At 53.6% G+C, this 25,340-nt stretch overlaps 1 protein-coding gene across 7 annotated transcripts in view; it reads right to left on the bottom strand.

The window, feature by feature from the left end:
* Positions 1-970: 970 nt before the first annotated feature.
* The window catches only part of NFATC2 (nuclear factor of activated T cells 2), a 155,482-nt gene continuing 131,112 nt past the window's right edge, over positions 971-25,340 (bottom strand). For 4 of the 7 annotated variants that reach the window (XM_004746192.3, XM_004746194.3, XM_004746187.3 and 1 more), the window contains exon 10: positions 971-5,330. In XM_004746192.3, the coding sequence (XP_004746249.1) occupies positions 5,275-5,330 (56 nt within the window). In that variant the 3' untranslated portion in view covers positions 971-5,274. Of the gene's footprint in view, positions 5,331-12,250; positions 12,339-25,340 lie in introns of all 7 variants that reach the window. The other 3 variants (XM_004746188.3, XM_004746189.3, XM_004746191.3) reach the window with 3 other exon arrangements.

Here is a 25,340-nt window from a genome sequence, read left to right as displayed (position 1 = left end):
CTTTACCACAAAGCTCTTCTGGAGACCAGGTTGGACCCCCAGGTGGGTGGGTGCTAGAACTCTTCGGGGCATCTGGTTGACCTTCTGCCGCAAGTGGAAAGAGGAACCAGCAGGTCTCAGCCACCAGAGGGGACCATGGGCTCCAGTATCCAGAACCCATACAGGGCCCTGTGTGTGCTTGGAACACCCCACCCACAGGGCACTGTTGCTTCCAGGCCCTAGAAGCGGGGCTTGAAAAATCCCCAAGAAGGCATTCCCGAGGCAGGGCCATGGTGTGGGAGAGTGGTCTGCAGAAGAGGGCCCGAGGCAGGGATCCAGCTTCCCAGGGGCTTCAGGGAAGCACTGACCAGTGGATGAAGTTTGAACAATATTAGGACTTAAACAGTGATTATTTGCGAACCTCTTGATAGCTAAAGTACCCAAAGTGGGGAAAGAAAGCTGTTGTAAGGAGGAAGCCAGCTGGAAAGTTCTAGTATTTATAATATCTAATTCTGTTTGTGGGTTTGGTAAAAGAGACTTTTTTTTTTTTTTTTTTTTTTTTTTGTAATTGTGTAAAATGTTCAAGCAAAGAACTGCTTTTCCTTTCCAGTGACCAGCTCAGCCTGGCTGGCTGGGAATGTTCTGCTGGCCTCTTGAGCTGGCCCAAAGGGGACATTCAATCTTCTTTACGTAGATGCTAGTTCTAAACAGGTGTAGAGACCCATTAGCACAGAGCTGCTATGGTGGGTGCAGGGAGAGAAATGGACAAACCCAGGATGACCTCATGGCTCCGTCACTTGGGGTACGTGGCTCCCGAGCCCTATCTAGGATTAGATATAAAACGGATCGTGTCTACCACCTAGAACTGAGCCGAGGACCGGATGTAGTCAGGGTATCTGTACACACGGCAAAGTTCTTTGCAGGAACTCCAACTGGAAGGGGTAAATTTGAGCAGCCTCTCTAGCGAAGAAAAGATCCACCAATGCAGCCATTGCTTTCAACCATTTTATTGCTAAACTATCATGATACAAGCCGTATAAAAATACTTTACATATAGCAAAAATAAACTACATTAAACTGGAGATTAAAAACGTTTTGCATAGGAATGTGATGTATTCAAACTTCTTTAACAGTCGAGATTTCTAAAAAACCTAAGCCTTCCAGCACCGCCTGTTGCAGAGAATTCTGTTTGTCGGAGAACTAACAGAGCACTGTCAACATTTTCTCCCCTCTGAGGGCTGTAGAGGCAATGAGGGTAAGGAAGTTTCTTCGACAAGATGCTCTGGAGGCGAAGTTTGTCCCAACCCCAGCCTCTGTCTGCTTACACGGCCGCCGTGCTGAAAACACCTCTCTACAGGGAACGGCTTCGTATCCAGTGCACCCAACCCCCTGAGCCAGGAAGCTCGCAGGTGTTTGGTCCGCTAACAGGTGCATCAAGGCGAAATGGTCAGTGTTCCCAGCACCCCATCTCCTTTTCAGGGTGACTTGCTCAGGGACCATCTCCAAGGGAGGTTAGGATGTGCTGGGTACCTGCCAGGGTTATCCCTCCAAAAGCTGAGTGCAGGAAGGTTTATCCCAGCTCGTCAAGAATGTCACAACCCCCAGGCCTCTTGTAAATGTGAGCAAAATTGTTCGCGTTTACAAAAAGCGGACCTCTGACAGCCTTTCGATTCTGAATGACAGAAAGCACTTGGAAAGTGTTTGACATGAAAATAAACACATTCAGTGACAACTAGAACACATCAGCTTCCAATCTGTCTACAAGGGACCGCTCCCACACTGGCCAAGGCTGGCTTCCTGAGAACGACATCTTGGCTACTGGATGTAAACAAGAAAGGCCACATCAGTGCTTCCCAGCTTCTAGAAGAAATCAACCTGATTCATCTAGGGTGTGTCCCTGCTGGAAAATTCTGCAGGTCCTTTGGATAATGCATGGGGGAGGGGGGCTTATCTACCCAGATTTGGTTAGCTTTGTAAACAGGAGCCCGCACTTGGGATTCTGGGATTCTCGTTCACAGAACCCTATTACAATACAGGCAGTTTTGTTTTTAATTCAGAATCACCTACTAGGCACTGCTGTGGGGGAATCTCAACACTTTACAATTCTCCTCCATGACCAGATAAAGGCTCAGAGCTGAACTCTACATCCTCCTAAGCAAGCATCAGAGCGTTCCTTCTTCAGCAAAGCCATCCCCCGTCTTCAGGGACGCTTTCTTCTAAGACTCTGGTGACTGACAGGCTCGGAGCTGGGTTTTTGGCTTTTGTTTGCTTTGCCAGCATGAATCACACAGTTTCAAGAATACATCATTTCCCTTAGGGGGAAAAAAAAAATCAACATATGCAAAAAGAAACACCTGAAAAAGATTTCAACCATTTATAAATATTTTCTAATTCCAACAGAGGGTGTGTGTGATATTTTCAGGACAGATAAAAAGCATAAACATACAGATAAGAAAATAAAATTTAATAACCTACTAATTTGGATCGCTCTTATATATTATGAAGCAGCAGGATTTTTGTACAATACCAGAAGACTTGCAGACTTTGGAAATCTACTACATTCAGCAACACGGTAGATTTCTGTTGGTGGCGCTACCCATTTACCTTGGATGTAGCAAGTGCAAACCTCGACCTGAGATCCTTTCTATCACGTGCAACACACACATCTTTACCACTTAGACATCCTTATTTTTCTCCTTCTCTTAGAGGATCATATTGCCTCTTCCCAGACTGAAAATATTTCATGAGTGATTCCTCTTGGCAAAATTTCCTCCCGGCGCTTGTTACCGACCAAACTTTCTTGATGGCTGTCAGTTCTTAATACCCATTCTCTCGTCTGTTTAAGTCTCAACACTAATGCTTTGGTTTCTCTGTCTTTTGTTATTTGGTATAGTTGTTTATGGACACGCTTCCGCTAATATCCAGCTAGGAGGTCTTAGAAAAAGCTGGCGGGTGCCTTAGATGCGTGCGCACTCACACACACCCCCACATATGTGTGTTAAAGACTCTCAACTAGCGGGACCCCCTTTTCACGTACAGAGTTGGAAGATCGATGGAAATACACGTTAGTCCTTCTCCGTCCTATCCAGGCACAACGAAGCAGGGAGACTTTGCTACAATAGCGGGAAGGCACTTGGGTAAAACATTCAGATAACCGAGGAAAGGCCAAATTCCCTCATGTGCAAAAAAAAAAAAAAAAAAAAAAAGAAAGAAAAAAAGAAAAAGGTTAAGGTTCCCAGCCAGGTCAAGGGAGAACAGATCACTCAACAGACACTTTAACGCTTCCCCAGGGAAGTCAGTATTGCTGGAGAGAAACTGCTTTATGTGAAGCTGCTGGTGTAAGGAACCCTTTTATTAATTAGGAAGAATTTCACATCCCAGAAGTTCTGCAACAGCGGTTAAGCTCTTACTCGCATTTTGTATAAAAGAAGGATTTTGCCAAACTTTGGGCTTGAAGAGCGGCCCCCGCCCCGTTGTTGGGGAAGATAAATGCTAGGTCTCCACTGAAAGGTGGAATGTTCTCATCTACTGGGTGTTCTCATCCACTCTCCGCAGCACCAGACCCTCCGGGCTGTAGTCCTCAAGCCTCATGCTCCTGGCCACACCATGGGGAAGGTTTCATCTCTGCGTCACCTTGACAAGGAAGCCGGGACTCCAAAAACCCACAGCAAGCCCTTAAAGGCTGTGATTCTCCTCCTAGGCTTCTACCTAGCCCAGCTGACCGAGATCCCCGAGGAGAGCCTTTGGAAGAGTGGCAGGAATATTTATGTTCTGCGTGGATAAGTGGGGAGGAAGGAGAGTGGCTGAAAACGAAGTCCTGGCTTGTCCCAGGGTGTCCCCAGGAAGGTAAACAGGAACACATCTGTGCGATGAGAAACTCCCCTGCTGAGAACTTTGAGAGTTTTAGGTGTTTGCAAAAACTGCACCAAAGGGGGAAGACTCTAGAAGACTCGGTGTGTGCAGGAGAGACAACGGGGGAGAAAAATCCCCCCATACACCCCTTCGGGCACGCTCCTTCGGATTGAGGGAGGCACGCAGGTTGATTCTCGTCGGTGCAGATAAAGCGGCTAATGCAGACAGGTGTCTTGGGATGGAGGGGTGCTGGAGATGGGCTTGGGTAAAAAAAAACAAAAAAACAAAGCCAGTGAACTTGGGGCCAAAGCCCGTTGCTGTCCTACTTGGAGGCTAGGCCCGAGAGGAAGTTCCACCCTGGTCATGGGGGAACCCACTTCCAGAAATACTCAGGCCTGCCCGCCGCTTGCCTCGGTTCATACTTCACAAAAATCCCTGCACCATTTCCGTGGTTTTTTTGGTTTGGGTTTTTTTTTTTTTCCCCCTTTGGTTGCTATAGCTCTTCTGGGATTCTTTCTCACAATTCAACGCACATGCTTGAGATCTTCTTCACCAGTTCATGGAAAAGCGCTCTGGCCACCAGGGAGAAAGCAAGCGAGGCTAGCAGAAAGCCCCCGGCCTGCAGGCCTGCGGAGGCCGGTGCTCACGCCGCGGGCTGGGGTCCCTGCTCCAGTCCCGCCGCTCTCTGCAAGGTTGAGGAGCAGCGGGCCCAGAGAGCTCCCCCAATCCAGCCACCTCGGGCTGGCTCTTGGAAGCGGAGACAAAAGTAACAAACGTGGACACGTCTCATAACTTAAGGCTGAGTTTTAACGGGTCTTCTGGTGTGCGCCAGACAGTCTTGCTTCAGAATGAGGAAACTGACCAATAAGGGTTCAGCCGTGGCCTGACCGTGGCCGGGACCAGGCGGTCCCTAAGGAGGACAGTCCGGCTTCTGGTTTTTTCTTCAGCCCGGAAGCCAGGCCCGCTCGGGTCACGTTCCTTGGGTGGCTCTGTTTGAAAACTCCTTTCCTTCAAAAGGTACAGGAGCTGTATCTGTGACCTGGAAAAATGAACGCAGGGCTGGGGTTTAATCACGGGGGCCCACATCTTCCATCCCCCAGCCCAGCCCACACCCCAGGCTCCGGTCACTCCGTTCTCGGGCCGGTCCGGCGTGCTGTCTTGTGTGTTTGCTCAGCAGGCACTTAAGGTTTTTGGATGGGACACCAGGAAAGTCAACCGAGATGCTCTCTGGGATTTAAACCCCAAATCAAAAGGCAGAGTGTTCTCTCTGGTGTTTTACACAGAGAGGTGGCGAGCTCCTTAATCGAGAGTCAGCTTTCTGCCAGGACCTCGTCCCGCGCATGGCCTCCGGGCCAGGAGATGTACAGTAAAGGAAACAGAAGGTGAGGGCAGTGGAAGGCTCCCAGGGGTCAGATACGGAAGGTGTCTTGCTAATGGCATCTTCTACGTCTGATTTCTGGCAGGAGGTCCTGAAAACTCCTTCCTGATAATTTCATTAACTACAAAAGAACAGAGAGAGAGAAAGAGAGAGAGAAGCGGCGAGTGAGCGGGCACCAACAACACTGATCAGCTTAGCTTTTCTAGAACCGGAACAAGGGGAAGGCTTTTTAAGACACACTTTTGTTCTGATAATGCACCTGACGGCTTTTAACCTAAGAAATGCTTTCCTCGGCTCTTTTTTCTGGAGGATGATATTTTGTGCTAGAGGGGTTTGTGAAGGTAACTTTAAACATCCTGGCAGAGATGGTGCTGGGCCGGAGGGCGGGTGCTAAGTGTGTCCCGTCTCTCTGTTGACTCCCAAACCCCTTCCGCTATTACAGCATCTAGAAAAGCCCTACGACGTGACTCAACTCTAGTTGACCCCCAGAGCATACGGTTCTCAGAAGAGGGGCCTTTCCACAGACAGCAGATGGGAATACCACAACGACCAGCCATTGTGTAGACAAAATCTCTCTCCGCACAACCAGGAATTCCTCCCCGCAACACACACACGAGCGAAGGATCACACCGTGAGTCTTCCGAAGGGGAAAATGTCCTCTGAGGGGTCTGGAAAATTCGGCTACCCCCTCCCCCTCGCAGGGACCCAGGAATGGGATGCCAGCCCCTGGCATCAAGAAGCTGGCTATCTTCTCCCATCTTGGTACCTTATCCAGGGCTGTGGTCCTGGAAGAAAGGCAGTAAGGTCTTAGACGGGGAGCAGCTGGCAAAAAGGCTTCCTTCGACTTTCTTGGTAAAAGTTGTGGTCAGTGGCATCCCAGACCCAAGGCAGAGGTGTGTGTCCACCGCGGCTTGTGCAGTGGGATGGGCTGACTGGTCCCAGGGGCAGGACAGGAGGGAGGGAGGGAGACCCCTTTTGGGTGCCATGGAAGGTCTCTCAAGTTGTCCCGCAGCCCCTCCCCAGCCTCCTCAACCTGCAGGTTTCATCTTTGCTTTTGTCTCTAAACCGTTGAGATGTGCTCAAACTCCCCCCATGTTCAAGCTGAGCCCTGAAAGGTCCAGTGTCCTTTCCCAGAAACCCCCACGTGGATGAGCCCACAGGCCCCAGGCCCCAAGGAGGAGGCATGTGCAAACGCCAGAGGCAGTGGCGCTGAGGGGCAGCAGCGCGTCTGAACCTTGGCTCCTGAGCTCTGAGGACCGTGACTTGACCTCTCTGGGCCCGTGCCTTGCACTTCCCAGGGGAGCAAACCCATGTGCGCCGTTCAGTCCCCGTGAGGCATGGAGGTCCGTGCTAGCTCCTCGCGTCCACCTGGTCAGTGGTGTTCGGCTGCTGTTGCCTACGATCGGGTTAGGCCCAGGCTCTGGGTCGGACTCTGAATGAGTACTTTGCCCCGCAGGCCTCAGCTTGTGCTAGAAACTAGTCAAGCACACGCTCTGTTGTTCAGATACAAGGTGGGAGTCTGGGCTCTGGAGCCCGCTAGCCAGGGTTCGCATCTCACCTCTACCGCCTCCTCGCTTGCTGAACCTTGCCTCAGTCTCCCCATCTGTAAACCATGTACAAAACCATCCCCCCTTCCTTCCAGGGGTGTGGAGGAGCTCGGATAAGCTAATGCAAGTGCGGAAATGATCACCGTGCCTAGTATGGCAGGTGTTCATAGTATGGTGTGCATTAGATCTGCGCCTTCGACGTGCTGTTTTTGTGTCTACAAACTGCAAACTGTGGAAGTGGATTCATTAGTAGCAACTCCAAGGATGAATTCATAGACAGCAAACCAACATTCAGTGGGCACTTACTGTATACCAGGCAGCAGCCTAGCTGACTCCCAGGGGCCCTCAGGCAGGAACCCCACGAAGGAACCCGCCCTCGTGCGCACCCCACCAGGGCCTGGACTGCCCAGAGGCCTTTGTGCAGCGGGGCAGGGAGGAGGCGGCAGTGAAAGCAGAATGGTGGGGGGGGCAGGGTGGCTTCACGCGGAGCTTTTCAAAGCCCGGATTCTGAAGGGCTTCCTGTTTTCTCAATCTAGGAAACCAGAGGAGTCAATCCCTCATGGAAACTTTCCATCGCCCTGGCTTTCTAAAAATAGCTGGGAGGCAGCCGTGTTGGCACCGCGACCCTCACTAAAGGGTCGTTTCCCTCCTCAGAAGGCAGAGGCCGGGGCCCGGGCCCAGGAGAGGACGGAAGGCAGGAGACGCGGCCAGCAGGCCCACGCGTGCCTTCTGAAAGCCACTTCCTGCCTTCTGAAAGCCACTTCCAGGTAGAAGCTCATAGCGGCGTCTGGAAAAGCTATGGACACGGTGTACTCAGACCTCCATGGGGTTGGGTGGGGGGCAGGGAGGCGGCTGTGCACTCCAGCCCCGAAGGGAGGCCTCGAACCCCACAGAAACCTCTCTGGGTAGAGGAACCTTCGCTTGCTGAAACCTCAGAGGGTGCTCCCCTGGCTGTGAACAAGGAGAGAAAGTTCCACGGCAGAAGAACCTGCTGGGCTCACCACCACGGCGGCGGCAGCGCAGCCCCTTGGGTCCCGGAACCGGAAGGGTTTCTTTCTACTCTGCCGCTTCCTCCAGAGCCTGGCGTCCCGCCTGTAGGAGGTCTCCCCTTCACAGCCAAGGGTAGAGTGAGTGAGGCCACCCTGCCCTTTGAATGGATTCCCCGGTGCCCACCGTGAAACCCCTCCTTGGTCTTTCCCCAGCTTCTGTCCTTTGAAGAGGGACTCCAGGCTCAGCCCTGTAGCACATCATGCTCGGGCTTTGATCTCACTCCCTTGCTCTGTCCCCTTAAGGTCTCCCTCATGCAAAAACCCTGCACGGGGCCCCACCTGCTCTCCTAGGGGCCCTGCAACGCCAGCTCCCTGCACCCTGGCTGGCCATTGGGTTTTCACCTGCGCCCACTAGGCCTCTGCCCTGGCTGTCTCCCTTGCCACCTCTAAGGCCTTTCTCCACACTCCTTCATTCAAGGCTCTGCTCCCTCTCCTCCAGGAAGGCTGCCTGGGCACTCTGCAGTGCACACCCAGAGTCCCGCCCAGTTTCACTCTCCCTCTATCTTCTGTGTCATTGGTTCCTACAATTCACCAGCTAGTGCTTTGGCCGTGGTCTTGCACTGAGTCTTCAGCTTTTAAGCAGGACGCCAGGACAGAGGAAGTGCTCATTGACACTTCATGAGAAAGAGGAAGCTCAGGGGCATTAAGTAGCCTCAGGTCCTACTGACAGCTCTGGGCTGGGCCCCAGCTCTGACTGAGGTCTGAGTGCCGGGCTGTGGGTCAGCGCTCTGCATTTCTTTCCTCTGGTAAACGTTTGGAGCAACTCTTCTAGGCCAGCCTCTGTATCTTTCCTCCCACTTCTTCTCAGACTGGGCCATGTGCATTTCTGCAACTAGCGCCTATCCTTGTGCCAGCCCTGACTTCCCTCCTGCCCCTGTTCTGACGCCACCTTTTCATGGGAGCCATCTCCTGCTCCCACCCTCGGGCCCTCACTCCCTCCAAAAGCAAATACTGAATTCTCCAAATGCCTTGCTTGCAAACTCCTGGGCCAGGTTATCTGAGTTCCCTATAACTCCACGGTGCTCTGGATAGTACCATGCACACAGCAGGCACCTAATGCATGCATCTCATTTTTCCCCCCTGCCCCACCCCCAGGGATCCCACATCATCAGCCTAGGTCACTTGGTTTGGAGAAGCACATTTTCCTCTGTCACCTAATTGCCAAATGGGTTGCCTGTCTATTACTTCTCTGGAGCCTTTTCTCTACAAAAGAATATAAGCCATTCATATTTACTGGAAGCTAACCATGTGGCAAGCACTGTAATAAATGCCAAGTTTTTCTTATACCAAACCCCGTAATCCTATCCTTGTTCTACAGATGGAGAGAGGCAGTCACCAGCCATGCTAAGTGACAGCATCGGAATTTGAACTCGGGACCCATGTATTAACCGCAACGCTGTACAGCTACACAACTGATGAAGATGCTGTGCTATTAAGTTCAGGAGTCATCACCTTCGTCTTTCCTCTGTGGCCCTGGGGTCCTCTGTGTCCAGAAAAGGTAAAGGCAGCCTCTGTTAAGTTAACAGCCGCGAAGGCCAAGTGCCGGGTGGTTAAGGTGGTCACGGAGTATCACTTTCTCAGAACACGATTGAGGCCAATGGTGCTGACTCTACCACAAGCTCCCCTGACCTTTTATCACTATCTGAGTGAGGGCTGTGCTGCAAACCCTGATGCCTGTGCACCCCACCTCAGGATGATTTCTAAGCCTGACACCTGAGGCTAAAACCAGAACGGAAAAGATGGACAGATGTATAATTGTAACAATACTTATAGCTTTCTCTTTAAAACTCAAAAAAAAAAAAAAAAAACTTGGTAGCATAATAAGAAAAACATAACTATTCTAATAACATGGCTGTAGGCAAAAAAAAGTAGACGAGGGACCACCAAGCCTTGTCTATCAAGGGCCAGATAAAACCGTTCTCCGAGCCCTGGGCCAGGCGGCCCCTTGCTCAACTGCTCAGCTCTGCCGCTGTGGTGTGAAAGCCACCACAGACAGCATTTGTGAGCAAATGGCTGTGGCCGTGTGCTGATAAAACTTTATTAAACCGTAATAGGCCGGGGGGCCAAATTTTGAACAGACTAATTACCACCTGGCCAGAGACATCACGTACCAGCCCCTTGTCCATACCCACGGCAGAGAAGAACAGGGAAGTGGTGTTTCCTTCACCTGCTTTTGGGGAGTGGCAGCTGGTGAGGCTCATCCAACCATTCTAGGTGTTTATTTCTAAAAGCCTGGGCTTCTGTTAGCATCCCACTCTGCCCTAGGAATTTTCTGGTTCACTTGAAGGGGTCACTTGCACACCGACTTGCTTCTCTCAGCTGAGGGCAGAGGTGCTCAAGCATCACCTTCCAGAAGAATGACTGCTCAGACTTGCATACGGAAAACCATGCCGATCTACAGTGGGTCTAATTTAAAAGGCCGTGAGGAGTCCTTTTGACTAGGCCTTGCCCCCTTAATTGCTGAGTTTGGAAGTTCATCCCCTGAGAAAGCAGCAACAGGAAGGAGTGGACAGACCCCATCCTGCTTCTCTCCCAAACCTCAAGCATGTGTTCTAAAATCTGGTTAGATCACGTGAGTGCCCACGAGATTCTGGGGCCGGCCACACAGGCCACAGCCAGAAAGACGCTCCTGGGGCTTGGATGGGAACGGGGTGAGGCCGCGTCCTCCAAGGCCAAAGAGGCTGAGAGCCCCGACAGGTACAGCCCCGCCCCCCCACCCGCATCGCTTCTCGGTCTTCACTCCCCAGACCCAGGCTTGGGGCGAGAAGGCAGGAGCAGAAAGCACAGGAGTTGTGCCCTGTCTTGTCCCAGCTGCTGGCGGGACAGGCGGCTCGGACAGCCGAGCGTGAGCTCCAGGCCTGTTTTCCCCACTAGCGTGTGGAAAGGGGCTCGGAAGGAAAGGCGGCTGGTGGCCTTGCCCTGGGACTTCAGTATCAAAACGGATGATCAGTCCTCTGAGAACAAAACTCTCCCCAGGCTCTGTGTTTTGCTTGCTAAGCAACTTTCCAGCCACCGAGGCCTGCTCTGTGGGCACTTGGGAACAGTGAAGAACTTTCTGCAGGGGCCAGGTGACGTTAGAGGCTCAGTGACAAAGACCAAAAAGAAAAAAAAAAAAAAAAAACAACCCTTGACAGGCCTGAAGCCCAAAGCTGTGGGTGGGGTGCACGGGGGTAAAGCCCCCCGGGGCCCCGACCATGGGAGCCAGCCTGCGGCAGTTCCGGCAGTTCCAAGGCCCCTGTAAGGTCAGAAGCATCACCAGGTGCTAATACCAGGGAGGGGAGAAGCACACACAAAGGGCCCTTGAAGGACTTTGGTTAAGTGGCTTGTGACGGTGTCTAACAGTCCCTGCTGGAGAACGTGCCAGGGCTACACCCCCTGCCCCCTTTCATGCTGCTCCTGGGAAGGGCTAGGATCTATCTCTGCAGAGCCAACCCTCTGGGCAACAGGATTCTGGGGACCACCCCCCCCCCCCCAGCCCCGCTCCAAGGCCTCTGTAAACGCGGTAAAATTCACCAGTGTGCTGCTGCTCATTGGAGCCTTGATGGCAGGAGCCCACTTTCTCTGACAAACAGGCCGTTCAATAAGCCACAGCCCAGGGAGCCAGGGAGAGGTCAGGAGGCCTGTAACCCCCGCCCCCCCCCCTCCCAGGCCCACGGGCTGACTTCTGGGGAGGGCTCACCACACGCGGGCCGCTGGGTGTGCGGGTTCTACCCAGAATGTCAGAGGCTCCAGTCATAGCAGTGACATGCCCACAGCAGAGGGGCAGAAAGTGGAGCATCGGGCCTCACTGACCCGCGGAGGCCTCCTGGGCCCTGGGCCATGGAGTCTGCAGTGGCTCCCAGGCTCTTCTCTGCAGGCCTAGAATCCCGACTCCCTGGAGGGAGGTCGAATGCGGGAGGCTAACTCAGGGGCACTGCTGGGTTCTGCTGGGGTTGGTGGGAAAACCCCCTCCACCTCGGACCAAGCACAGCAGCCGTGGAGAGCAGCTTGCCGGCTCCTCTGCCCTGCCTGGCTTCCCTCGGTCCCCAGCGCAGAACGCCCCTCCTCTGACACACAGTCTGACTTAACCGGACCCACCGGGCAAAGCTGCATAAAACCAAAACAGAGCTGGTCCCCCACAGAGCATGACCAACCGTTCAAATGTAGGAGCAGGACCTGGCTGTGCGCTTCCTGGCAGAGGCGGAGGTGACCCCTGGGAGAACATGCGAATTCCCAGAGCCTCCTCCCCACCCCCCCACCCCAACCTGGACACCCCAACCTCCCAGAGAGTCTCAGGGAAGTCCCCCCAGGGGTGTCCCCTTACGGGGCGGGGGAGGGTGTCCAGCCCTTAAGAGCAGGAAGTGTGGTGTCTAGGAGGATGGTTGGAAAAGTTTTCTTCTACAAGTATTTCGAGTTAAGGAAACACACAGCTGGAAGACAAAAGGAGAAGCAGAAATGTCGATTACCTTTAACTTTGATTTCTTGGATCAAAGATCACAGTCATTCTGTTTCATAATATGTTTTGTATCCAGCTAAGGTGTGTGTCTATCAGCTCTGAAAAAGATTTGCAAAACCATTTTTGAGAAGAAAAAAAAAAAAAAATCACCTTTGACCTCTATCATGCTTCTAACGCATGTTAATATCATCCATGTCATGAGGAGCAACCCTTGGCCGAGGGCCCCGCAGAACCCAGGACAGAACGGAACCCCCTGGCTGTAGTTTAAGCCCACATTCTGCATCATCTTAACAACTGTGCCAGGATTAACCCCAAACCAGTGTTCAGAGGCCCTGAGAGGAGGACTTGGTGCACGGAAAGGAAGGTCTCTGAGATCAACGGGCATCAGCAAGGGTTTTGCGGGTTTTCTTTTTTCTATGCTACACGAAACAGCCCTGGTGCCTGCCTAGCCGAGCATTGCAAATCAGGGTCAACCAAAGAGGTAACGTTTTAAAACTCTAGCTTCTGCGGTCAAAGGAAAATCAGCATTTCATGAAAAATCTACTCAAAAGTAATCGTCCTTCAGGCTTTTCTATATGCTAAACTGGAATCCTGGTTCCTTCCTACAAGTGATCTAACCTCAGTGTGCATGCAAATTCATCAGACTGCACATTTTCTTCCTTTTTTTTGGTTGATGATGAGAAAAAGTTACTATTTTTACTGCTCCTCCCCAGTCCGAGCGCTGAAGGCCCTTACAAAGGGCTCGCGAGCTATCTACATTTCAAGCCATTCTCTTAGATTTTCTCTTCAATGTCAATAAGCCATACACTCCCTTCTACGATCCCCTTTAAATGGACAAAGTCCAAGGCCAGGGTCTGTTTTGAGTGCCTACAGTTAGAAACCTTTCCTGGGATTAATTTCTTACAGAGAGTGACCCAGCCTTCCCTAGACAGAGCTTCGTCGGCATCAGGAGGTAAACCAGGATGCTCTTTGGATCTCCACGAAATGCCCCTTCAAAGCCGATCTCACTGAATCAGGAGAGCCTTCCAGTGGTGCTGGGCTCCAGCAGGGTCTGGTGGGAGTTAGGCACAGGACCACCAACCAGCTCCCCTCTCCTCTGTAAACACGGCTTGCACCCTGCATTTCAGGCTATCTCCTGAAGCCAAAAGGCCCACTCCCCTAATTGCGGGTGCTTGAGGCCCTACTGCAGCTTCTTCACTGCACTTTCCTCTCTCTACTCCACAGTGCTTATACCAAATCCAAGAGCTGAAGGCACTGTCAGGGTATTCCCCTGGGGCCTTAAAATACCACCTGTATCCTGACAAATCAATGTTTTCAGCCCCAGACCTCACCCTTGAACTTCAGGCTCAAACCTCTAACTGCCCACCAGGCAGCTCAAACTGAACATGGCCAAAGCCAATCTCCTGCTCCCATCCCCCCACCCCCACCCCCCAGCCCCCACCCCGTAACCCTATACCACTTGTTCCTACCATAGGAAACCTTCTCCCTTCTTCCGGTTGTTCAGACCAATCTTGGTCACAACCCACATCCCTCCATATGCAAATGCTTCTGGATTTACCCTTAAAATCTATCCGGAAACCAGCAGCCTCTACCACCTCCTGTCTCGATTGCTCCATCGGCCCCTCCCCTGCCTCCCTGAGCCTGGCTGGGACTCCTGGTCTCTGCCCACAGTGGGTGGGCCTGTTGGCCGTCAAGGGAGAGCAACAGGCTCTGTTGTTACTCCCGGAAAAACCAGCTCCAGGGTGCTACTGGGGCCAAGATGTGTTCACTCCGTCCGTCTGCACCCACTCAGCACGGAGGAGGCATCAGGGCCATGCACAAGTCCAAAGTCACATGCCTGGAGCCATAAGCCAAATCTGGGGAGAACCCCGGGGACCAAAGTCACATGCCTGGAGCCATAAGCCAAATCTGGGGAGAACCCCGGGGACCATGCCCTTAAGACCAGCCAGCTGGTACCCAAGAAGCCAGCCCTGCGCTCTCTCCTCCCCACTCCTCATCAAGAGTGTTCAGAGAATTTGTAAAACATCAAACTAGTTTGCGGCCTTTTGAGGTGCAGCTTCCTGTTTAGTCATGAAGTTTCACTCTTTAATGGTCTGTTTCTTGGTGGAAGACAGAAGCGCCAAGAGGAGAGGAAGGGCCTGTTTCCATTCAACTAAGACCCCCAGACTCCACTCAAGACCCAGATGCCCCCAACCCCTGGCCAGCTGTTCTCTCCTTCAGGCAGCTCTCCAGGTGCTTGTTTTACCTCTCCTGGCCCTCTCTGGGGAGTGCTGGTGGGATGCCCATGGCTCAGGTCAGGTTACTGAGGCACAGAAAGAAGGAATGACTTGGCCAGGACCAGTGCCCTGCACTGGGCAGAACTCGATAAGGCCTCTGCTTCAGGGACAAAAGTCCCAGGCTCCCTGCATTTGGAAGACCGTCTGGCTGCCCTGGGAGCGGGGCAAAAATGCAGACTGGCGTCGGTCGCCCTCAGAACCAAAGCGCTCTTCTGGCAGGGACATCCACGTCAGTCTCGTGGCCTCTCGCTGAGCCACATGCAGGCATAAGAATGCCTCCCTGGCAAGGTTGCTGTGTGGATTAAGGGATACGTTCTGTCTGACTTCTGCACAGGTATTTATAAACTCCAGAATAGGGTCTCCCAAAGAAGAAAGATGGGAGAGGGAGAGGAGAGTATATGGAAGGAGATGGAGACCTGGCCTAACCATTCTCGCAGATAACCAAGAAGGTGACTCTTATTTCCCCACATGGTTCAAGAGGAAATAGGTTCTTTTGATCAGCATGACTGCTCTGGCCAGTTGTTAGTAATATGGAGGAGGACCGCAAGAGAGAAGGCCATGTTTAGAATTCCCTGGCAAACATCAACAAACCCTCCCAAAGCCAAGGAGACGGCCCTCTGGTCCTTGAATCATTACTCCATTTTGTGGTCTTTCATGAGGCTACAGATAAAGACCGACACAGTGATGATGCATTTTTGCAACACTAGGCACAAATCGGTAAATCATTCCACTGGTGCTGTGGGTTAGATGATCATTGAGGCTAGGGACTGGAAGTGCTTCACTAATTAATCAACAGATAAAATGCAAAATCAGATCCAAGAATCTGTCACCTTGACAAATCCTACAACTAGCATCTAGTCTCCTAAAAACACAGGTGTGCTTCTGTAAGTGCAGTGGAATCAGATGGGGAAAACCTGTGTGCATCTGTGTCAGGGAGCTGACAAGAATTAGAGACTGGTCTAAGGTGCATTCAGTTTGACGGTTCCACAATGAAAACACCAATGTCCCTCCCAACTGCAGTAGAAATGAATACCGTCCTACCCATTTTCTACTTTTTCCAGGGTTCCACATGAACTTACAGTCTAGAGAAAAACAACTTAGACTTTCTCTCGGCTAAACTGCCCTACAAGGAAGGACTCACTGACTATAGAAATTGAGACCTGAGCTGGGTTTGCCCCTTCTGACCAGTCCATTTCTCCATTCAGCAAAACTGCTTCTGAGTTCAGGCTGCTACGTTGCACCTCTACTGGCAAGCAACCACACAGCTTCTAAGGTAGCAACCACAGGCAGGAAAGCATTCTAAACAAACCGCCACTTGCTTCCTTGTCCTTCTGCCATTTCATCACGGCCTTGACCCCAAACCTCTGCTGCGAGGCATCAGCCGCAAAGCAAGCATTGCAAAATAAGTTGTTGGCCAAACAGAAGCAAAAGAAAAGCACTTATTACTACATCCAGTTGAGATTTGGGAAAGGAACAGCCGTCCAAACCCACAAATCAGCCTGGGACCGCAAATGAGATGATAAAATAAATACCTAATTGTTTGGGAAGCCATTTTTCTCTTTGGGGGTGGAAGGAATGAACCAAACACTTCCACGAAGACACTGGAGTGTATTTTCTCCTTGTCCCGTGAGACACGGGACAGAGGCTGGGGAGGGGGGTTAACAGGTGGAAGCCTGGTGCACTAAGAAGCACACCCCTCCCAGGCCACTTTCCTCGTGTCACAGAATGGCCCCAGACTTCCTCACGGCCTCTCCGGAGCTGGCCAGAAATCCTGTCCTGGCTCATTAAACCCTGCCTTCAAAGACCAGCATGGTCCTGGACGCTTGGAAAGGACTCCCTGGCTTTTTAGTTGACTCCTGCAACTCTGTCTCCATCTCACCTCTCCAGATCCTTCTGTATCCTCCCATATCTACCCTGATCAGCTCAGAGCACAATCCACCCCCAGAAGGACACCCCCGCACACACATCCACAGCCCAACAAGCCCGTGTCCTGTGAGGAGGCCGCCTACCACTTTGCACTCCCTTCCACTATACCTTCCTCGTCTTGAGCATCTTGTCTTGAAATCCCCCCGAAAGAGTTCAGCCACGTCTGCCTCCCTTTAGCTTGGGTTGGCATAAGACTTGCCTCCTGAGGGTGTAGGCCTGACCCCTGGTTCTCTTGGCAAGCCCTCCCTCTGGGGCGCAGCCCTGAGCAAGCCCACCTGCCCCAGGAGGGAGAGGGCAAGTGCAGGGCCAAGAACTTTCCACCTTCCTGGTTCAGCCAAGGGCCTGTGGGTGGGTGAGAGCAAGATAAATCAGGGACCGCCTGGGCCACCCAGCCCACTCCTTCTAGGCTCAAAAAAGCTGCTAGCTTCTTGCAAAGAAATGTTACCAGACCTGAGCAGGGACCAAACCCAGTCCTAAAGGTCTCCAGTGAGATTCATGGTCCTGGACCAGCCACCTGTTGCTCTTAACTCAAAGGCTGGCCAAGGGACCGGCAAGGGCTGTGTGTGTGACTTTACACCAGGTGTCCCTACGACACATGCAGACAGAGCCCCAACTCCTGACTCACCCCTCCATCAAACACTTCACCTCCAGGCCCAGCTGTGAGCTACACTGTGCCCCCGCAGTGGCTATGTTGGAGCTCTATGCCCTGATGTGATGATGTCGGGAGATGGGGCCTTCAGGGGGCTGATCAGAGTCGATGAGGTCGTCAGGGTGGAACCCCATGATGGGATCAGTGCCTTCATCCAAAGCTCATACACTCTCTCTCCCTACCATGTGCCAACACAGCAAGGAGGTGCCCATCGCGAGAGGGCTCTCACCAGAACCCAAGGGCGCAGGCACCCTGATCTCGGACGTCCAGCCTCCAACAGTGGGAGAAAAGGCAGCCTGAGCTAAGATGGGCCCGTAAGAAGTCTCCAGCCAGAGCACCTTCCCCCCCCCCCCCTCTCTCTCTCTATCTCATGGCAGGCACATGCAGCAAAGCAGCCCTGGTTAAAGGACTGTCCGAGGTCACAGGGCTGGTGTGGCAGGATCTGAACAAGGAACAGAGCTTCTGCAGTGCTCCCACTGCTCCCACTGCCTGCAGTCTTGGCTCCAGGCCCGGAAAGCCCCCTCTCCTGGCTCGATGTCACAGCGTGCCACTCTGTCCACACCCGGCCTCAAAGGCTGCCTGGCTCTTCCAGCCCAGAGCCGCTTCTCCCCGCTCTGCCTTCCACCGACGGCGCGTGCAGCCTTGCTGGGTCCGGTAAGGCTGGACAAGCCTCGGAGGGTGAGGTGGGAGGGAGTGCACAGACCGCTCAGGGCCGGGGCTGAGCGCCACAGGGAGGGGCTCGCACCCCACGGCAGACTCACAGGGAGACACGCTGCTGGGGGCCAGAATCGTGGCTCCAGGACCCATCCCGACACGTCCTGCCCCGGACTGGCGGCGGGTCCCCGGCACTTCCCGCACCTGCCCCGGGGAAGGTGGGTGGGGGCTGGTCCCGGCCGCGGTGAGGGGAATCAAGGCGTCGGCACAGGACACGGGCTTCTGATGGCATGTGTGACCCATGACGAGCGCTCTGCAGACCCTGAGGGCACGGGACCAAGCAGGTCCCTTCCCAGGGCTCCGCTGCCTAACCCACAGAATGGGCAGCAGCCCGTGTTACCCAGCAGGGCCCTGCGTTCGGCCTCCAGCGGGCACGATGCCACGCTCGCGGAAAGCGTGTAACTCTGGCTACTCGTATGGACTCGCCCACTGCGCAGACAGCATTTAGTTAAAGACCAAGCAGATCGGACAGCCGCCCTCGGTCACCAAAGCACTTTCACCCCAGCAGCTATTTCTGCATTTTCAGAGTGGGTGGGTCTGAGGTCGGCGGTGCTCTCAGAAATGCGTTTTCACATCCTGCCGAGAGGGGCCCCTCCAGGGCCACCCTGCACTGTGTGGGCCAGCGACATGCAGAACAGCCCTCTGAGTCACCCACGCTCTGCAAACCAGAGGCCTCCGGAAGCCAGCGCAGGCATCGGGCCCGCACAGCACCCAGCCGCCCAGACATCTTACCAGCAAGATCTCGGAGCTTACGAGAAAAACGCCACACGGCACCAAGCTGTCCCGAGCTTTCAGGATGAGTAAACATGGCAGTTGTGAGGCTCGGGTTCTGGGTGGGAAGCCAAGGTGCTAACTGGGAGGAGGCCCTGTCACCAGCAAATGGGGCAGACGGCTCAGCCCGCAGCCACCATGGGAATTCTCCTGCAGTTACCATCCGGCCCCTGGGGCCTGCTTCTCTGAAGGCAATGCCGAGCACAGGCGGGTCCCTGGAATCCCTTGACTTTTAACAGGCTCACCCAGTAAAAATCAGTCGTGTAGTATTTGAGGGAAAATGGCGTGAGCTAATCATGTTCACTCTAGCTGAGCTGGAGGGGATGAGATTTAAGAAGCAAAGAGGCGCCTGGCAATGTCGAGTGGTGGGTGCGTGTCTTAAAAGGGACAGGGTACAAGGCCATCACAAGACTGAAGACAGAGCTGAGACCCAGGGCTCAGAGGAAGTTGGGGGCTTCCCCAGGAAGGCCAGGAGGCATCCCCCCACCCCTTGCCAATAACAATCTCCAGCATCCTGCAAAACCACCAGCGACCTGTGTTTCTAGACTCATGGAACCCACTCCTTCCCATGCTTTTGATGTTATTCTAGCTTTGGAATCTAGTGACCATCTGCAGACCATACAAGGCACTCCTTCTCCAAAGAAAGTATAACCATCTTAGCCTCCATGGTCAGGGGCCTGATGGGGAAATCCAGGTGACTCTAGAAGATGATGGGTGAGCGGCTGCCAGACAGCAACCATCTACAGCTGGAGCCTGGGTCCTGTGGATAGCCACTGGATTCCACTTTGATGGACTTTCTCCAGCTACCACTAACCCATTCCTCACACATAGGGAGCCCCTTGGCCCTGGGAAAGTCCACACCTTTAAGATCAAAGAGAGTACACTTCTCTTTCTCACATTCCTCTGACCACCCTCTCACCCCAGCCCACCTTCCCACACTCTAAGCACAGCAAGCAAACTTACACCACAGGGCCTTTGCACTTGCTGTTCTCTTCTTCCTTCAGTACTTATAAGGCTCTCTCCTTGGGCTCTCTGCCAAATGTCTCCTCCTCTGGGATACTTCCCCTTACTAGAACAGCAGGCCTCTGTGCTGCCTACAACTCTCTGTTCCTGCTTCCCTTCTTCTGCCTTTTTTCCCAGCACTTAGCTCTACTTGGTTCTATCATTTAGACTGGGCTCAGGGAGGGCAGGGCCTTTGAACTTTTCATTCATGCAGCATCCCCAGTAGTGACAATAAACATCTGTTGGGGAACTGAGTGATTAAAGAAACAAGGAAACAAATGGGTGGATAAACTCTGGCTCTGGGTATCAGCAAACCCAGTGCCGATGTCATCATGGCAAAACAGAGGAATCTAATGCATGTCCCTTAGAGCAGATCCCAGGAGAAGCAGTGACACATCATGTGTTGCTGTCATAAGGGAGAAGCCAAGGGTGTCATGATATCACCCAGCTGGCTCCTGTAACTAGTGACATCCTGGCTCAGAAGCTTCATGGGGCCCCCTTCCCCTTCTGAGGATCGAGTATGGACACAGAGAGCCTCCTACAGCGCGTGAAGATAAGGACTGTGGGACCTGGAACCCCAAACCTTGGTTTTCCACTAAGTCTGACTCAAAGACCTCTCTATCCTGGGCCCGTTTCCTGTGGTGGCCAGGATGGGGCTAGAAACGGCCCATGAAAAGACCTTCGCAGGAGGAAGGTTTTAAGAGTCGCGCATCTGCCAAAAACCAGAGACTCTTAGGCATGAGACAGTCAGCCTTCCCAACCGAAGCCCCCCTGTGTTCCTGACCCTGAGCACGCGTCCATGGAGGCCGCCATGCTCCGAGGGGGGAGGCAGGGGAGGGGGCAGGGCCATCGCGAGCTCAGGAGGCGTATCCCAGCCCATGTGGCAGGCTCAAAGGCCCAGGATGACTGTGAACCCTCATGGGAGGTGGCTCTAACTTTCCTCCTGTTCTGAAGGATGACCTTGAACAGGTTCTAGAAAAACTCCACAAAAATGCAGTACTGTACAAGGTTTTGTTTTGTTTTGTTTTTGTTTTGTTTTGTTTTCCTGCCTGAGCTAGAGATCCAGCGATCTAAAGTCAACGGAAAGACTCCGTGTCAGTCTGCGCAGCCCAACAAGCCAGTTCCACCACGTCCAAGGACAGGCACGAGTCCCCAGATGGCCGAGACATTTCTGGAGAACAACGAGCTGGGGACGGACCCTCCCAGGAACCAAGACCACCTCCAAAGCAGCCATAATGAAGAACCGTCACCGGGGACAGAAAGCCCATTGTATGGAAGGAAACCGAGAGGCCAGGAATGAGATTCACACACGGCAGGATCACAGGCCCGTGGGGACAGCACGGACTGCTCAACAGTCGGGTCTAGGCCCACGACTTATCCGTATGGAAAACAATAAAACGCAAACCTTACCTTGCACTGGATGCAAAATCAGTTCCAGCATGATTACAATCTCCAGGGTGAAAAATCAGACTACCACCTATCGGGACGCGATACGTGGAGGCTCTTCAAGGCAGCAGGGCGGAAAAACGTGTCCTGCACCTGTCCTCCAGACGTGGGGAGCATCGGGCTCACCTGGAGGGCCTGGAAGGAGCCGAATGCTGGGCCCCACCCTGGGGTTTCTGATTTACCAGGTCTGGAATTTGCATTTCTAATAAGCCCCCAGTCCAATGACACATTTTGGGTAGCACCACCCAAACTACGCGCAAAAAAAGTTCAAACCTTGCGGAAAATGAATTTACCTTAAAAGTTTCTGTTTGTCAGAAGTACCCTTTCACACATACCAGCTATGCAAAAACACTTACAGATCGTCCCCGTACCCAGTGCTGGGAGGCTGTGGCGCTGGGCCATCCCTTCGGTGCTGCTGGTGGGAGGGCAAACTGGTACATCCACTTGGAAAGACAATTTGGTATTGTCTCCTAACAGCCGTGTACGCCCAGTGCCCAGGCAATTCCAGCTGGCGGCATAACGCTAGAGAAACTCCCATGCGTGTGTGTGTGTGTGTGTGTGTGTGTGTATGCCAGGAGACAGAGAAAGAATATTCCAGAAGGCACTGTCTGTCACAAGCAAAGGGGAGAAATTTGGAAACGGCCAGAGGTCTCCTGGTAGGATGGATCCAAGAGTTCTAATGATGGAATACTACACAGCAGAGAAAAGGAAAGCGTGATAGCTACCCAAACGACAACATCCAAATCTTCTTAGAGAACGATCCATCCCATTTACGTACCCTCCACAAGCACACAAAACTAAACATACTACTGTGTGGAGAATCAAGCAGGTGGAAACGTTAGAAAGAAAAGGAAGTGCCAGACACAGAACTGAGGACAGCGTGACTCGAAGGCAGGGTGTGAAGAGGACACATCCCTGACCGTGAGCCCTGCGGGAAAGACGCAGCTGCACCCCAGGTCCCTCCTGACGCGGGAGCACACCGCCTCTCATGAGGTGGTCGCCCCCGAAACACGAAGCAGAATTGATCCGGCCCCTTGGCTCACTACTGATTTGCAGGAAATACTGGGGACAGAGCAACCCGTCAGAGGCCTGTGGGGCTTCAATCTGCAGAACCAGCCTTTGTGTGAACCACCTGGCTTCTTGAAGACAGCAGAGGGGAGAAAGATGACAGGGACAGGAGCAGAGGAAAGAAACAAAAACACACACCCAACAACCACAACGTGTGGGCCCTGCCTTGGATCCAGAGTCAAACAAGCTGTAGAAAAACAGAGAGAGAGAGAGAGAGAATAGGGCACTCAGGAGACAAGTGAAAATTTGAGCACCGGGTTCAATATCAAAGAATTACATTTTTAGCTGTGACAGTGAAAAATCAGAGAAAAGTTTCTTAAAGAGCCATCTTGTAGAGAAACCTAACTGAAAGGTTTGCAAATTATAAAATTTTCAAAGACAGAAGAGCTACAAGGCACAGATTATGTTCTTTTTCTTTACGCTCAGGAGAGGGACACAGTATTGGTATTGTTACGTTTGTATCTTACGTATATATGTAATAAAAGCAGTTTGGTACTGGACAGAAGGGAGGCAGGGAGGGAAAGGGGGTGGGGCAGAGAAGGAAGAGGTGGGGGAGGGGGACGGGAGGAAGGGGGCGCAGGGAGGGAACAAGGGAGACAGATGAGCCCCACCCCCTGCTGCCTCCCACAGGAGCTAATGCTTGGAGAGCAGCAGGAAAGCAGCGCCCCTTCAGGGGATGGGGAAGGGCCTGGAGCACACCTGGGGCAGGAGAATGCCTCCTCCTCCAAGAAGCCTTCCCTCCTGACTCTGTCTCACAGCACCTGTTCCTTCGTGGCCTGCCTCCCCATCTGCAACGCATTTCTGTTGTACACACTATCCCCACTCTCCCTTAGGCTGCAAGATCCACGGCCCAGGGACCTGCCCTCACTCGCCCGGCACCTGTCCGTGTACCTGGCAGGTCACAGGCGTCAACGTACAGTGTTGGGGGGCTGCCAGGTCCTGTCCTAAGACACCTACACGCGCTGACCAGGCAGGGTTCACGAGGCCCCCCCAGGAGATGTTGCTTTCTTCCCATTCTGTAGGTCCGTCAACCCAGGCTCTTGCTAAGAGTTACAGAGCCTGAGCAGGTAGCTGCTCCAGGATCTGAATGTAGGCGGTGACGCCCGGGCGCAGACTCAAAACCCCCCTACCCTGCGCGCCTGCCCCGCCCGTAAACCTGGGTTTAATGGTAAAGACAGAGCTTTCTGTTTGGGCCTAAAATGATCGGAGTTAACCCCGATCGTCCAAGGAGAACCTGCCTGGCCAAGTGCTTTCTCGTGCCCATACTAGCTCCGGGGCTGTTCCTTGGCAGGCGTCATTGGGGGCCCACGCACACCCGTGTGCACACTCGCCTTATTACACACCACAGGGCAAGGTACGAAGCCGACCCCCTCTGACTTGTTTTCTGCTTGGTACACAGTAGGCACTCAGCAGATGTGTTGAGTGGAACAGACTCAAGGGCAAACAGTTTGGGCCAGGACGTCCAGCTTTCCAAAATAGAAACTTTCGAGCCAAGCTCCACAGGAAAACACGCCGTCCCGTTTCTCCTTAAGAGACCCACTGGCATGAATGAGCCCCTCCTGGAAATGCGAGGCCCCCACAGGAGGGGGCCTGGATCGTCTCAGGATTCCCGCCTCCGCAAGAGTGACTTGAGACAGAGGGCTCTACTTCTGTCCCTCTGCCAGCACCAGCCACACAGAGGGGTCCCCACAAGGCTAAGAGTGAGAGCTCAGAGCACCAGCGCCCCAGGGCTGTGATCTGGAGTGGGAACTTAGGAAGCTCTTTCCAGGGCAGTCCTGGCCACAGTCAAGTGCCAAGAGGCCATCTTGGGGTGAGCACCCAAAAGCAGGCGAGTCAAGGGACAGCGACTGCAGAGAGGACAGGAGACCATCCTAGGACCTTCTCTCTGATCAGAGCAAAATGGGGGGCCAGCCAGAGTGAAGGAGCTTGGACCAGTCTCTGCAAGGGGCCAGGGGTCGGCAGGAGAAAGAAGTTCCAGTTCCTGGACTGAGACAGGAATTTCTCAGAAGCTTGGCAGCCTGGAGAACACAGGGCTGGTTTCTGTTTTCCACCCCCAGAAACGCCTGGAACCACAGCAGGAGGGAGGCCCCGCTGGCCGCACCAGGCCCGGCCAGGAGAGCCCTGGCCAGCCCCAGGATGCAAACACCGTGCTGTTTACAGAGGGAAGCCCCGGCCAGCTCGGATGCCCATTCCGGGCGTCCCCAGCCACCTCGCTCTCGGCCAGCCGGGCCCGGGGACGCTATCTGCGGGAGGAGCCGGGGGCGGGCAGGCAGCCCCGGCGGAGAGAGGAGGGGCGCATGTGCCAGCCAGGCAGCCTCCTGGCGCGGACAGGGAAGGGGCTCGCGGGTCTCCCTGCAGAAGAGTTGCCATGGAGCCTTGCGCCAGCCCTGCGCCAGCCCCGGCCAAGCCCAGCAGAGGACCAGGGCTACCGCGCACACGCTCTCCCGGGCAGCCTGCTCAGGGCTTGCACAACCGTTTCCATGGCACCAGGTTTTGCTGTCACAACAACCACAGGATGGCCAGGCGCTGGGCAGTGCGGCCGGCTGCAGGCGAGAAATCGATTTTCTCGGGGGCCCCGGGGCCAGCGCATTTTTGAAGGCCTGCCCCCAGCTGGGCCCACTGGACAGTGGGGGGCCCACGGAGCAGGGGGCTGGGAGGGAACCCAGGGCCTGGCTGCTGCCTCTCCGTGCCATGCACTGGCCCGGCAGGACCATCAAGACCAAGGCACGGCTACTTTTGGAAATGCTAGGCCCTGGCATGCCAGACCACTGAGACACCCCCATCATTTGCACTGGATGTCGTGAAACTATTGCTACGAAGGCTAAAGGTGGCCACGGACATGTGACATCCGTCACTTCTGTTTTGCAGCTCTGTCATGGGATTTAGAGGGTTAGTCCTCTACTTCCACTACCACCCCCAACCCTGGGACTCTCTCAGGCCTTTTGAAAAGCTCACAGCTCTAGGCTCCAAAGCTGTCCTGATGAGACCTGCTTCTGGGACCGGGACACAGGCTGTCGCCCACTTTCATGCATTCTCAAACCCTGCTAGCGGGTGTCACAAGGCTGTGCATTTCCACTCCTGAACTTCCACGGGAGGAGGTAGCATCTTGCCTCAAGAACACATAGAGAAAGTAGAGAAAGAACAACTACACATTTACTTGCAGGCTGTGTGACCTTAGTCAGTCGCCTAACCTCTCTGGGCTAGAGTTTCCTCACCTCTAAAATGGGAGTAATAGCAGTACTTGCCTC

The sequence above is a fragment of the Mustela putorius genome, unplaced genomic scaffold (genome assembly GCF_011764305.1).
Source record: "Mustela putorius furo isolate JIRA1106 unplaced genomic scaffold, ASM1176430v1.1 tig00000592_pilon_pilon_pilon, whole genome shotgun sequence".
NCBI classification, from domain to species: domain Eukaryota; kingdom Metazoa; phylum Chordata; class Mammalia; order Carnivora; family Mustelidae; genus Mustela; species Mustela putorius.
The sequence above is the reverse complement of the archived record's forward strand: the minus strand, read 5'-3'. Positions and strand labels throughout refer to the sequence as shown.